This window comes from Gambusia affinis, linkage group LG21, assembly GCF_019740435.1.
Source record: "Gambusia affinis linkage group LG21, SWU_Gaff_1.0, whole genome shotgun sequence".
Lineage (NCBI taxonomy): Eukaryota > Metazoa > Chordata > Actinopteri > Cyprinodontiformes > Poeciliidae > Gambusia > Gambusia affinis.
The window spans coordinates 11,912,512-11,925,646 of record NC_057888.1 but is presented as its reverse complement, the minus strand read 5'-3'; the positions used below and the strand labels follow the sequence as shown (position 1 = coordinate 11,925,646).

Here is a 13,135-nt window from a genome sequence, read left to right as displayed (position 1 = left end):
GTCAGAAGAATAAAGCTTTGCCTTATGGTTCTTAAGTCTTCTTATGTTGCTGATGTGAAATAAAAATAGGTTAAAATCATTATCAGTGTTGAACAAAGCTTTACAAAACCTGAATGGAAATTGACCACAACATTCTCACCTGTGCATTTCTTCCAATAACTTTATCTGCATCAGACACCTTGCTAAAAAATGAACTCTGACTTTGTTCTCTCTACAATTTACAACATTAATTATACCTGCAGGTTCTCTACCAGGTGTTAATTTGTCAAATTCCAAATGACAGTCTGAACAGTAAAATTCACCACCTAACAGGATTTCTTTCAATTGCATCCGGTTCTTACAGCACCACTCATGGCTCTGTGGTGTTTACGAGGGCGTCAGAAGTGGCTCCTAATGAGTACGTGTAAGGGTTACTGTACATTCCCCACAGCCACCTCCTCTTAGCTTTTCCAGTCCTCACAGGGAGCCGGTGCAGAAGTTTATACCAGCACCAGCTGGGAATAGTAATTCCTGGAGTCTTGCTCATTCTTCCAGCAAGTTTCCCCATTTTTTCCCATGTGCACACAAACAGACAAAATTCTTTGTTGGAGGTCCAAAAATCCTGTCCATCATTTAATCGGGCATTGTTTCATAGTTAAGATACTATAAACATACAAAAACAATGTAGTAGGGGAAAAGAGACACTCAAGTTGTAGGTTCAGGCTATTATATTGGTCTTGGGCTTTTGAATCTTAAATGCTTTACATTTGTTGAGGTTTGCTGTGTTTATTAGCTTAGAGTCCATAAAAAGCCATTCATAATCAGGCTGCAGTTATGGCGGCTGTGTTTGGCCTAATTACTGAGCCATATGTATGTGTTTGGGATTCTTTTGGCTGTAGGAACTTAAATGGGTCTATAATTAACACACAGAAAAAACATTGTTCTCAAATATCTGTTTTGATCCATGCTGGCTGTCACACTCTGAAAGAAACAAATTACATGGGGAGAACAAACATGGGCAGCTATTGTCAACAGGGTACAAGGAGACAGCATGTAATTTTGGATCCAGTGCCAAATGAGTGGAAGTGAATGGCTCTGTACCAACGCAGTGAAAGACGTGGTGGGAGCTGATTGTTGGAAGATTCTGTCTGATTCATCGCAGATAATTACTTGATAATAGAAGCATTTCAGTCACTTGCACCAGAATGAAGGTTATTTCAAGGCATCCTCCACTGGAGCCTGAACTCGACGAGTTGTTTCTCTTTTTCTAAACAAACTGGTTTGCCTTCACAATCGAGGAATTGCGCACAACAACATCAAGGTTAGCTTTTGCTCAAGATGAGACCGACCACAGCTTTCTTCAACTATTAACAATCTGCAAGCGAGTGGAAACATGTTAGAACAACAGAGCAATGAGCCCCCTCCAGTGTTAGTTGGCAGTCCATCTTCTGGAACGCGGAGCTGTGTGCTGGCTCCATGTGAGGTCACCATGGACTCCTGGCATTTTAGCCATTGCGCTCCTCTCTTTCCTCCTCTCTACCCTTGCTCCCCCCTTATCGGGGTGCCGGAGCCCCCGAGAGGAGGGGCTAGGGGTCACAGGGTCAAAGTCTTTTCCTCTTTGGATCTTAGGGCTTGCTGGGAGAGACTTGGCGAGAGAATGGCTGCATTAGAGCTGGGGTTGGGGGTCAAGATTTTAATTCTGTTAAAGAACAGCTGGTTTGAGTTTCTCCTCACGTCGCTATTCCCCCCCTCTCTCCACAAATCCAGGGAGATGAAAAATTTGTTCAGAGGGGAACCAGTAAAATAAAAAAGGTTTACGGTCCAAAGCCCTTACCCTTACCCTGCTCGAGCATTAGAGAGGAATGCAATAACGTCAGCATTTGGCCTCGCTTAGACTGACCTAAAACAAGGAAGTCCTTTTTGTGTTTGGGTGTCTTAACAACCGGATGAAACTTAATTAAAAAGCTCAAAAAATTTAAATGGATTTTTCATACTTTTAACCAGGGACATTCTTTTGCTCAAGTATCAATTTCCATGAGAAATTATTATTTCTCACATAATGTTAAACAGGTGAAACTGACATGTTTGGGAGTTACTTTACCTTTTAAAAGACTGCAGATTTTTAGATAAATTTGAAAATAAATTACATTGTTGTAATATCTAGTATTCTTTCGGTTAATACAGCATTTGCCAGCTGCCAGAAACAAATTTAAAACATAATATTTCACAAATTTCCATCCTTCACAATTAAAAAACACATTGCTCAATCCCCTGTTCTATTAACATGAGTTTTTTAAACTAACATTTAGTAAGAAACAAATAGTTCAGCTATCCTGCATTACTTCTGCAAAACATGCAGTGTGTTGAGCTGAATTTCAAGGCAGGATAACTTCGCATTTCAAATGTGATGATGGTATTGAGAGAGTGAAAGTAGGGGATAGGCACTAAAGCACTCCTATAAATGGAAAACTAATAGGTTTTTTCTTCTGCCTCCTGCATCCTGGGCTGCTTTGCTGGCCGGCCGGCTGGCTGGCTCACTAGCCCCGGGGCAGTGTTGGTGTGTGGCGCAGCAGCAATCAGAGGTCATAATTTCATTGGCGGTTAGCATCAGGTTCAATTTTTCTAGTAGGTTACATTTACCAGAAAGTCTGGATTGTGTTACTGTGTAACAGTGGAATCAGTGCAGAGCTGTAGGATCCCTCTACCTTTCCAAGACAAGCCAGGCAACCACAAAGAACTCCAGCGTGCAAGACTTTAGAAAATGCACAGACAGAAACACATTCAGGCTGTCAATTAGTGTTAAGCTAATCAGTTTTATACCCCAAAACCCCTAAACTAGATTTGCTATGAATCTTCTTTTAAAATGTTTTGTATATAAATCTGTGTGTTTGTCTGCGGTTTATAACAGATATTCATGAAAGTTCTTTGTTTTTAAACTTTTCTACAAGAATTACTCCTTTCAGAATGATGCTGATCTAATTGTGAAAGAAATTAAAAATACATAACATAGATATTCTCAACAAAATTTAGAAAATTGTTCTTTGCATATTGTTACAGGTTATTTGTAAATGCACCAGTCTTTACTAGTATTGACATACTGAACGCAGAACAACTTTGTGAAGTCTCTTTTTATTTTATTATTTTTTTATTTGAAGTTTACTGAATGAAATCAGTATTTGTTTCTATTAACAAACCATTTCATTCTACTGTACATAAGTTCAGTTTATTTCTAATATTATTTTATTAAACTATAGAGGACAGTAATCATAAAAAGTTTTACATCCTTAATTTTATATATTTCAATTATATGTTACTTTATAATATCTACTATCTTGAGTTTAAAAGTTTAGAAAGTTACCTTAAGTCTTTGGTTGTCTGAATAAGTACAAAGCAGCCCATGAGAACAAATTGGCAAATCACTGTACATTACCTTCTGTGGAAAATGGCTAATTTTTGTACGGAAAAATGACGGACAGGAAACTGCAAATGGTTACTTGAAGTGTGATATGAGTTGTTTAAAAAAATGTTAGAAAGTCCCTGTCTTGGTTTCTAACAGCTGTTAGCTTAACTACCATGCTAGCATCTCTCTTTACCTTAATAAATTGCGAGTACTCTGAAGCTATTTTCTGCTCAGGTATGTTTCATAAGTTCTTAACATTGCCAGAAAACATTTCCTGTTTTCCACTCAAGCATATTTCTACTGAGCAGAAAAAAAAAAAAAATAAAAAATCTTTTTGGGGAAGCCATATTAAAGTGTGGACTATGTAAACTGCTGGCGATCAAGAGTTAAGGTGCACCCAGTGACCTCAATACCAGCCAACCAGTTAAAAATGGAAGACTTTGACACTTGAGATTTGATTGGGGCCACTTTTAGGATACAGTAAAGAAATGCACAGATTGGTTTGAAAAAGTATAATGCTTTTTTAGCTGAAGGAAAAACTTATGAAGCCAAAGCATACTTTCCAGATTTAAAAAAAATCTCTATCAAGTATTTTCACAAGAAAACAAAACTGTTTCCAATAAAATCATAATCAAAAATGTCTTATAATCTAAGATGAATGCTTTGTGTATTTCAGGAATGTGACCAGGTACATATTGATGATGTGTCTTCGGATGATAACGGCCAGGATCTAAGGTTCATAATATCTGATGATTTGTCAAAAACAGTGGAGTAGCTAGAGCTAACATATCTCATCTTGGTTTTTATTTTAGTACGTATAACTTCAGCGCTGATGGTTTCCACGCAGCAGCTACGAGTGCCAACCTGTGTCTGGCCACAGGCGTTCGGGGAGGCGTGGACTGGATGAGAAAACTGGCCTTCCGCTACAGACGAGTAAAAGAAATCTACACCACCTACAAAAATAACGTTGGAGGTAATCCCCAACAAGCAGTGCTGCATGCACAGTTCTGCTGGGCAAAAATGAGTCTGCACATATGCGTGTGGGTGCTTGTGTGCCCTCTTTGTGTGGGCGTTTATGTGAGTGCCTGCATGTGTTTGGGGGGGTCAAATTTTGAAAATTTCAGTGGTATTCGGATGGCTGGTCCAACCCAAACATTGTTACCCTGCCTTTCAGGTCTGCTGGGCCCTGCCAAAAGGGAAGCCTGGTTGCAATTGCGAGCAGAAATTGAAGCCTTGACAGACTCCTGGTTAACACTGGCACTAAAAGCACTAACATTAATCCACTCAAGGTAGGACTCCAGAGAGCAAAATAGTACCCAGATCCACAACGCACATCTATAAGCCTGTATGTGGTGTAAATAAGCCAAGTGTGTCCGTGGCGATTTAAAAAAAAAAAAATTAAAAAAAGAAACTCTGCTGTGGATCCTTTTATTTATTTTTTTGGCCAGCCTGCCTATTCTAATTTTGACAAATAAGTGTGCTAAAAGATCTGAGCTGAAAAACGAGCCAATCCTTCAATGTAAGACATGTTTTGGGGACTTGATACATTGCTTTGTCTTTTATGCAGCACATTGTGTTTTCTTTTCTCCTCTCTCAAAGTGATTTGAAATGATGTCACCACTTCACTCTCCTCCTCAGGTCAAACTGTGTGAATATTCTTGTGACCACCACGCAGCTCATCCCAGCCCTGGCGAAGGTCTTGCTCTACGGCTTGGGAGTCGTCTTCCCCATAGAGAATATTTATAGCGCAACAAAAATAGGTAAAGTATGCTTTCCTGTATCTGCTTCATTATTTTGAGCCTTTTGCTTTGGGACATGCTTATTGTTTTAGCATTGTGAGTGTAAGCAGCCAAGAGACTCTCAGTGACAGGACGCCGGCTGGGGGGATGGGGTGAAAGGCGTGGATTTTTGTCACCGGAGAGGGTTGATGTTCTTCAGTGAGGGAATAGTCCTAATCAACCTGGGATTATTTTCTTGGAGCAGGACCTGTGCTGGGCCTCTGGTCCTCGCCTCTGCATATGAAACCACTTCTGCGCGTTTATGTCATTCTAGAGAAACAGAAGCCCCTCTCCTGCTCCTCCTCCTCTTATTCCTCCAATTTTCCTTCTACTTTCACTCCTTTTCACTGTTTCAAATACAAAATAAACATCAAACTCCCCTGTGGGGAGGTTTTCCAATGTCTCCAGATCAATTCATGCATTTGCAATTTCATATCCTGATTTAAGGCGTACAGTTTAAATTTGTCCTTTCCATTTTGAACACACCAACAAACTACTGTATGGTTTTTTATAGTTTTTTTTTTCTTGTTGTAGGTAATATTTTCAATCAATCAATCAATCAATCAATCACTTTATTTTGGTAAATTGTCCACATTAAACACAAGAAACAAAAGAAAAAAAGAAAAGAACAATAAACATAAATTGTAGAGCTAAATGGTCATCAAGACACTGACACATTACGTATAATTAAAATTAAATTACAATTTAAAAACCTTGTGTATTTTTTTTAGTTTTAATCACCATTTGGTTCAGTATTTGACCCCAGATTAAACCAAAAATAATTTAAATTTTAATTGAGTCATATAAACACATTTCCTTATAGTAGAAAATATGCAGAATCTAGCAAATTACTTTACACCATTGGTTGGCAAACCAGCTATGACACCCCTGGTGGGAATTAATTGACGCATGGTTGGTACATCGTGTACCAACCACGCAAAGGAGGTAAAATAGCCAGCATCATTTTTATGGAATATTGGAGCAGATTTGGGGGCTATTACACATTTTGCTCACAAGAAGGAAAAACTAAGCTGTTTTTTTCTGCCTGAGAAAAAAAAAAACAGGCTGTCATGGGTTGAGCGCCACCTATCACATTTAAGTTAAGACTATTTTCATACTGCGGTTGGCAAGGAATGAATAGGATCAATTTATCAATCAATCAAATTTTATTCATGCTTCAGGTGTAACAAAAAGTGCTTTACTGAGGTTCAGAAAAAGGAAAATCAAATCTAGCAAATATCAATCAACAAAAAAACTAAATTCAAATCTATTTAATAAAATAGCAAGTATTACTAACTAGAATATAGTGCTCTACAAAGCGTAACTGTGGAATAACCAATAAGGAGAAAAACAATATAAAACACTTAAAATTTCTGACTTAGAAAATCTTGATTAACATAAGACAAATACATACTAATAATAAAACATACACACAAACTTTAATTTATGATGGGATCTGAAATAGTAAGCTGAAAAAATATACTAATAAAGTCATGTAAAGCGTATTTAATTACAAATGCAGTGGAATAAAAAAAGTCTTCATGAGATTTGATTAACATAAAAAACTGAAAGCTTAACATGCCTTTTATTGTTAGATTTACCAAACTTCTAGGAAAAGCCAGGCTAAAAAAATACATTTTCGGTTTGCATGTCTTTCAATGTGCTGGCAGACAAAAGTCTACCGTATAAATGTTTGCTAAACTTGTGTTGCCTTGTATGAATCAGATTGGCAAAAACATATTATTCTGTGCAATAATGACTTGAAAACCTCTAATCTGCTTTGATAAATATAAAAATAAATGTTTTTTTATTTTTTATTATTATTTCTGCTTCAATAGTAATAACTGTTCTTTTTTTAAATTAAAGCGGTTATGTCATGCCTTATATTTTCTTTTTATGTGAGCATTTTGCCCATGTCTAGCTGTGCTCACATCTTTAAGGACCAAACTCAGGAGTGGTTAAATCATTTGTCCCAAATTCTAGTAGCAATGAGGCAATCTTAATGCTTTTAAGATAGTCTCTATTTTAGGGCTGATCTTATCACACCTATTTCCTGAGCTCAATGTTTACACTCTTCCTTGTTTTGTGAGTGTGGTGTTTTTAAAGGGGCTCTTGTCACACCGTGCCTTTGAATCAACTTGGGGCTTTGTGGCCATTGCGGGAGTGGGTTTGTGCTTGCATCCATGCAACGCTCCACTAACATCCTGACTTTCTTCGCAGGGAAGGAAAGCTGCTTTGAGAGAGTAATTCAAAGATTCGGGAGGAAAGTTGTTTACATTGTTATCGGAGACGGGGTGGAAGAAGAGCAAGGCTCAAAAAAGGTGAGAGGCACAAAACGGCTTATTCCTTCAACTTTCCATTCCATAATGCCAGAAGCTTGTTATAGGCACTCAGAGAACACACAAAACATACCTGCCATACCACTCCAAAGAAAGTAATTAGTACTCCAGTTCGCCTTCACAATCTCGTCCGTTTATCCTCTTATTTGGCGTCCAAGTACAAGAAGGAAAGTTGGTAGGCTGTAATCAGCGCTCTTCCTCCTCCATCTCAGGTTTACAGAGCCGGGGAGGAGGGAGATGGCATAATTATATATTCCAGCTCGCTGCTCGGAGCAGTGTGAAAGCTGCATGTGTAACGCTAGACAAGCCCTTTCAGGCATGTTGAAGGCGCATCGTAAATAGAGCGCACATAAAGAAGACTTAAATCATTGTTGATGAAATTAGAATATTTACTTCAATGACAGGCCTGTTAGCACGAGATGGATTGGGTTCGAAGCCGTTCGGGGAAACAATTATTATTTTCTTTTTTTTTGTCAGACGAGTCCAACTTGCCGTTTTTAAATGCTGCCAGCTGGCTTCTGCTCCTTCTGTTGTGTATTCAGCATTTCTGTCAAGTTTAGATGCAAATCAAAAGGCTGTTTGCTGCAAACGTATTCATTATGAAATTTATTAGCGGCTTCGAAGCATGTCTTCGTGACAGTTACCATGGAGCTCTTTGTCAGGCTGAAGACTCACATTTTCTTTGAAACGTCTCCAGCTCCTTGTCCCTTCACCTGTTTGTCAGGAAACCCTTAGCAGAAGCACGGGGGCAGATGGACAGTGATTAGAGGAGAGCAAACAATGTTTTACTGTGAGTTAAAGTGTAAAGCAATAGCTCTATATTATGAAAAGCGAACACACTCTGGGAATCCAATCTTGAGAGACGATTGTTGAAATAGATGCAAATACTTTTGCTCAGTCTTGCTCAGGAGTGTGACATTGATGGAAGGATAAGGTGTTATTTTTTCCATATGAGTGGTGCGAGTCCCATGAGACGGCACAGAGTAAAAGGTTTCTGTGTCAACATCACAGAGGACGTGAAATAACACGACAATTTCACCCGTCAGGAGGCGCATATCAGACGTGACACCACGTGGAACTACAAAAGCAAAAGTCTCAAAGTCTTCATTCCTTCACCTCTTAAACAAAAAAAATCCCCGAAACAATTCTGTCTTCGGTTATTACCATCGCCTGGGAGAAAAGGCTGAGATAACATCTCCAGCTTTTAAACTTAAAAGCAAAGACAATTTACAAAACAAAAAGCAAAGAGCTTTTTAAGGGTCAGTGCAGGCTCTCCTAAGCGGAACATACGCCTGGGAGAGGCCATACCTTTAATAAGGGGAGGGTAATGGGCTCCACACACTGAAGAGCTGAGGACTCTACCTGACAAGCTCCTTTCATTCTCTGCGACTCAGGTTTCTCCTCCGTCCTTTGCTCGGGAACAACAGCTCATTTGCACTGTCCTAAAAACACACTGGCAAGCAGGAAGCTCAGTGAAAAGACACCATGGGGAGTTCACTTCTGTTATGCCTAAAAAAAGCTGCTGGCTTAGATCGGGGCTATAAAACAATTCACTGATGCTGCAGAGAAAGTAATTTTGAGGTATGATGTGTCTTAGAGTTACAACTGTTTTTCTGGGAAGTTGACAATATGGTCCTCGTTTATTTAATGGACAGCCTTAAATAATTTTTTTTTTTTTTTTAAATGAGAAATCTACAATAAATACTTTCATGGTTTATAATTATACATCAGTATTGCTCATTGTTTGCAAACGTATTCACACCCCGGGAAGTCTTTTTTTAAAATGTTTTTTCATGTTACAACTTCACCTTTTAAGGTGTTTAATTTGGGACTTTATGTGATACAACACAACGTACTGCCTAACTGTGAGGTCTCAGAGAAAGGACACATTTTAAAAAAACATACACATTTTACAAATAAAAAAAATCTCAAGTGTAATATCTCAAACTGTTCAGTCTATCTTATATACAAACTATAGAATACAGATTCACATGTCAACCTCAGCATTTTTATGTGTTTTGGACATTTATATCTAATATTAAACTTTTCCCATAGCTCTTCAATGCTACCAGCTGATGATTTTCTATTCAAGAATGAGACATGCATCATGACAGAATGTTTTGATGAAGTCCTAACACGATGCTTCTATTTGTTTCACAGCACAACATGCCCTTCTGGAGGATCTCCAGTCATTCGGACCTCATGGCCCTTCACCACGCTCTCGACTTGGAGTACTTGTAGCACTACACCAACACCACAGTAAACCCCTCTCTGCACATCAGGACATCGAGCGACCTTTCACCTTTGCCCTCTAGCCCCTATCCTTTGCTTCGCTGTGGCTTCCAGAGCTCAGAAAATAGGAAAAGCACCCCCACAATACTCTCACACGCAAACCCCTGCTCTTCCTCATGTGCTGCCCGGCTGCCCAGCTGTCTTTCGCTACAATGAATGAAAAAGAAAAGAAGAGGAGTGGGAAGAAAAAGAAGCACGCGGTTAATGTGCTGACATAAAGTCACGCATTGTCTTAACCCTGAAACTTTTCATTTCTCTCCTCTGCGACACAAAGAACGGGAGAGAGAGGTGGATTTATGGTGCAGCAGCTGCTCGCCCTGGTTACTGTGAATCGGCTGCTTTCTGAAGCTGCCAAAGTGTTTTACGGCCCCTGCACACCTTCCCGTTTGTGCCGGGGCTCCGTCAGGTTTCACACCTTAGAGGAGAGCAGAGCTACTGATGGCCTCGCCTTCTGTGCCGCAGAACTCAGCTTCAGCTGCCGGCCAAGCTTTCCTCCGTTTTCTCCACGAACTTTGCTCTTTACCAGTTGTTCTTTCGATTCACCACCTTTTACGTCTCCTCTCTCTGTAAGCGGACAGACAGACTTGAGATGATTTCTGCCAGCCTCAGCGTGGGAGTCCTGTGCTTCTTATTTATGAACAGACTTTGCAAGTGGCCCCTGCGCCACAGAGAAGGTACCTCGATAAGACTTGTGCCTTTTACAAAGAAACGGTGAGAGGAAGACATTTATGGAAGAATCAAAAAATAAAAATAAAAGGGGGTTTTTCTAATAATTTAAGAAAATTAACAAAAAACTTATTTACAACGCTAAGACAATCGTGTACAGAGGAAATCCTTTTTTTTTCTGTGTGTAAGTTTGTAATCACTGGACTATTCCTTCCTATAATCATTTAGGTACATGCTCTTGAAAGGTGGCTTTGCTTTTTAATTGAAGTAAAACTATAAAGGAATTAAATTGCCCACAAGCTTGTGGAGGACACCTGAAAGTGTTGGACGTATTCAAGTTGAATTTTGTTGAAACGGTGTAGATATTGGGATCGTGTGATCTATTGTTCGTCAAGACCAAAATCGTTGATATCAAAGTGTCAAGGAGCCTTCTTTTGATTCTGAGTTGTGTCTCGTCCTTGTCTCCTCTATTATATGTTCCATATTTGAAGGGGAAAAGCGTTTATTTTAGTCACTCAGAGAGGTAGCTCTCCACTTGTGACCTTATGGCATTTCACCAGCTTGCAACCCTGATCTCAACATATTAAAAAGACAAAATTAAAGTTTAAAGAACTGCAACAAAAGGCAGTTTCCTGCCTCCTGTGGGACATTTTAACTGCATTTCGGATAAATCTGATATTTAAAGAAGCAAGCTTGAATAGGTTTTATTATCTTTTATACAAGCACTATAAGAACTCTTGTACAGTGAGCGTAATTTTGTATGATGTAGTGTTTTTATTTCAACATTGACTTTGACGGGGTAATCATAATTAACAGTGAAAGAAAAGCCACTAACTTTAAGGGATTGGGGAACTTACAGGACATGTGCTATCAACTGTGAATTTCTTAAATAGAAACCGACTTGTTGTGTTTCTAATTTTTCCCTCCTTTGCACATGTTCACTCTTGGCCTTCGCATTTAACTTCAGATCCCTCTCTGCTCGAACAGAGCCCCCCTTTGTGTCGAAACAACCTCCACACACACGCATACACACGCACACATACTGCTGCTAGATCAAGGTAAAGGTAGGTAAATAGAGAAAATGTTTTATAGATTCATACAGCACGCTTTTTTTTATTATGTTGCAATCATAAATGCAAACTGGAAATGATTTACACTTCATGGGCCTCATCGTGAAAACGCAAAAGATTGTTGTGTCTGCAAAAATATGTGTACAGATGTTTTTGACATTATTATTTGATTGTGTTTAAATTAATAAAATTGATTTGTGAGCTGTTGCATGTCGTCTGATTTCTTTGGAATGGCAAAGCGTATTTTTAGCATGTTCTAAAATAGAGGGTGGTTTTTTTTCCTCCCATTTTTTAAATTGTGAATTAATGTGGTTACAAGATTAAATAGCTTCACTGATATCCTTCTGGACTTCAGACTAAATCTGAGGGCCCTGAACTTAATCCAGTAATGGTGAGCAGCAAGCAATCATCCCATATACCATCGATTTATAAAGTCTGCACTCAAACCTGGATGTGGACCAAATAGCAAGTCAATCTAGACTCCCTTTATTTTTAGGATGTGTTCAGCTGAGTCTTCACTGACTGCTTCGTGTGACAAACCTGAGCTCAATGGATCATGCTACTGTCACAAATAAGGCCAACAATATTGGCCTTTAATAGTGCTTAATTTATAAATCATGCAATTAACAAAGTGTCGTCCACTCAACTAATTGGAACCTCCATTAAACGTTTTATGATCCTGATTATCAAGTCAAATCAAAATTAAACAAGCTAATGTTTACGTATCACCTCAGCAAACGTTCACCACCTTCAAAATGATTATTACTCATAATAAATATTCAACACCTGTTCTGTTTTTGTTGTAAAAGAAAAAGTACTCATAGGTCTCTGACAGATTTTTTTACACATTTTTAGAAAAATGAATTCACAATAAATGTTTCTTTTCTCTTTTTCTGCTCTTTTTTTTTTTTTTTTTAAATTGAGCCTTTCAAATTTACACTCAAATATATGATCAAATATTTTTAGGACAAACATTTGTTAACTTTGTGAAACATCAAAAATTAAAAACCAAAATAAGAAAAATAAGTAATGAAGTTATCCTGGTAATTTGTGGTCTTTTAATAAGAATGTCTGTTGTTTGAGTGCACTTGCCCTATGTTCAGAATGCTCAAATATACATCAAGTTCTCGAAATACATCTTTGATCCACTGGATAAGCAATTTTGTCAAAGTCCCACATCTGCTAACTGCATTTTTCATAAAACCTATAAGAAGCTCGGAAATACTCTGCCTAATATCCCTAATATATTAAAACCCAGGCAAGAAAATCACTGTTTATGTCTGGAGTCTTCTGTGCAAAATGGCCAAACCACTCAACTCCAAAGAGAGCTGAGTTGGTTAAAGTACTGTTTAAAAAGATATTTAAAAAAAATGCATATGCATGCGATGTAGGTTTTAATGAGGTGGTCATTGCTTGTCTTGATATGTAAGACTTGTGCTTCATACCTGCGGCCTCCTGAACCACTACAAATAATTAAGAATGCATGGAATTTTATTACAGCCGCACAAGCTGTCTAATATCCAGAGCAATTATATTAACATATGAAAGAGGAGTGACGGATATCTGCAAGACTGAGCCGAGCAAACTCTGGATCCTCTCATCAGAAGTCCG

General features: G+C 38.5%; 1 protein-coding gene across 20 annotated transcripts in view; it reads left to right on the top strand.

The window, feature by feature from the left end:
- eya1 (EYA transcriptional coactivator and phosphatase 1) overlaps window positions 1-11,723 on the top strand; it is a 78,540-nt gene extending 66,817 nt beyond the window's left edge. For all 20 annotated transcript variants that reach the window (XM_044104685.1, XM_044104684.1, XM_044104701.1 and 17 more), the window contains 6 exons: window positions 4,056-4,114; window positions 4,192-4,352; window positions 4,554-4,668; window positions 5,018-5,139; window positions 7,378-7,478; window positions 9,657-11,723. In XM_044104685.1, the coding sequence (XP_043960620.1) occupies window positions 4,056-4,114; window positions 4,192-4,352; window positions 4,554-4,668; window positions 5,018-5,139; window positions 7,378-7,478; window positions 9,657-9,737 (639 nt within the window). In that variant the 3' untranslated portion in view covers window positions 9,738-11,723. The remainder of the gene's footprint in view (window positions 1-4,055; window positions 4,115-4,191; window positions 4,353-4,553; window positions 4,669-5,017; window positions 5,140-7,377; window positions 7,479-9,656) is intronic.
- Window positions 11,724-13,135: the final 1,412 nt, after the last annotated feature.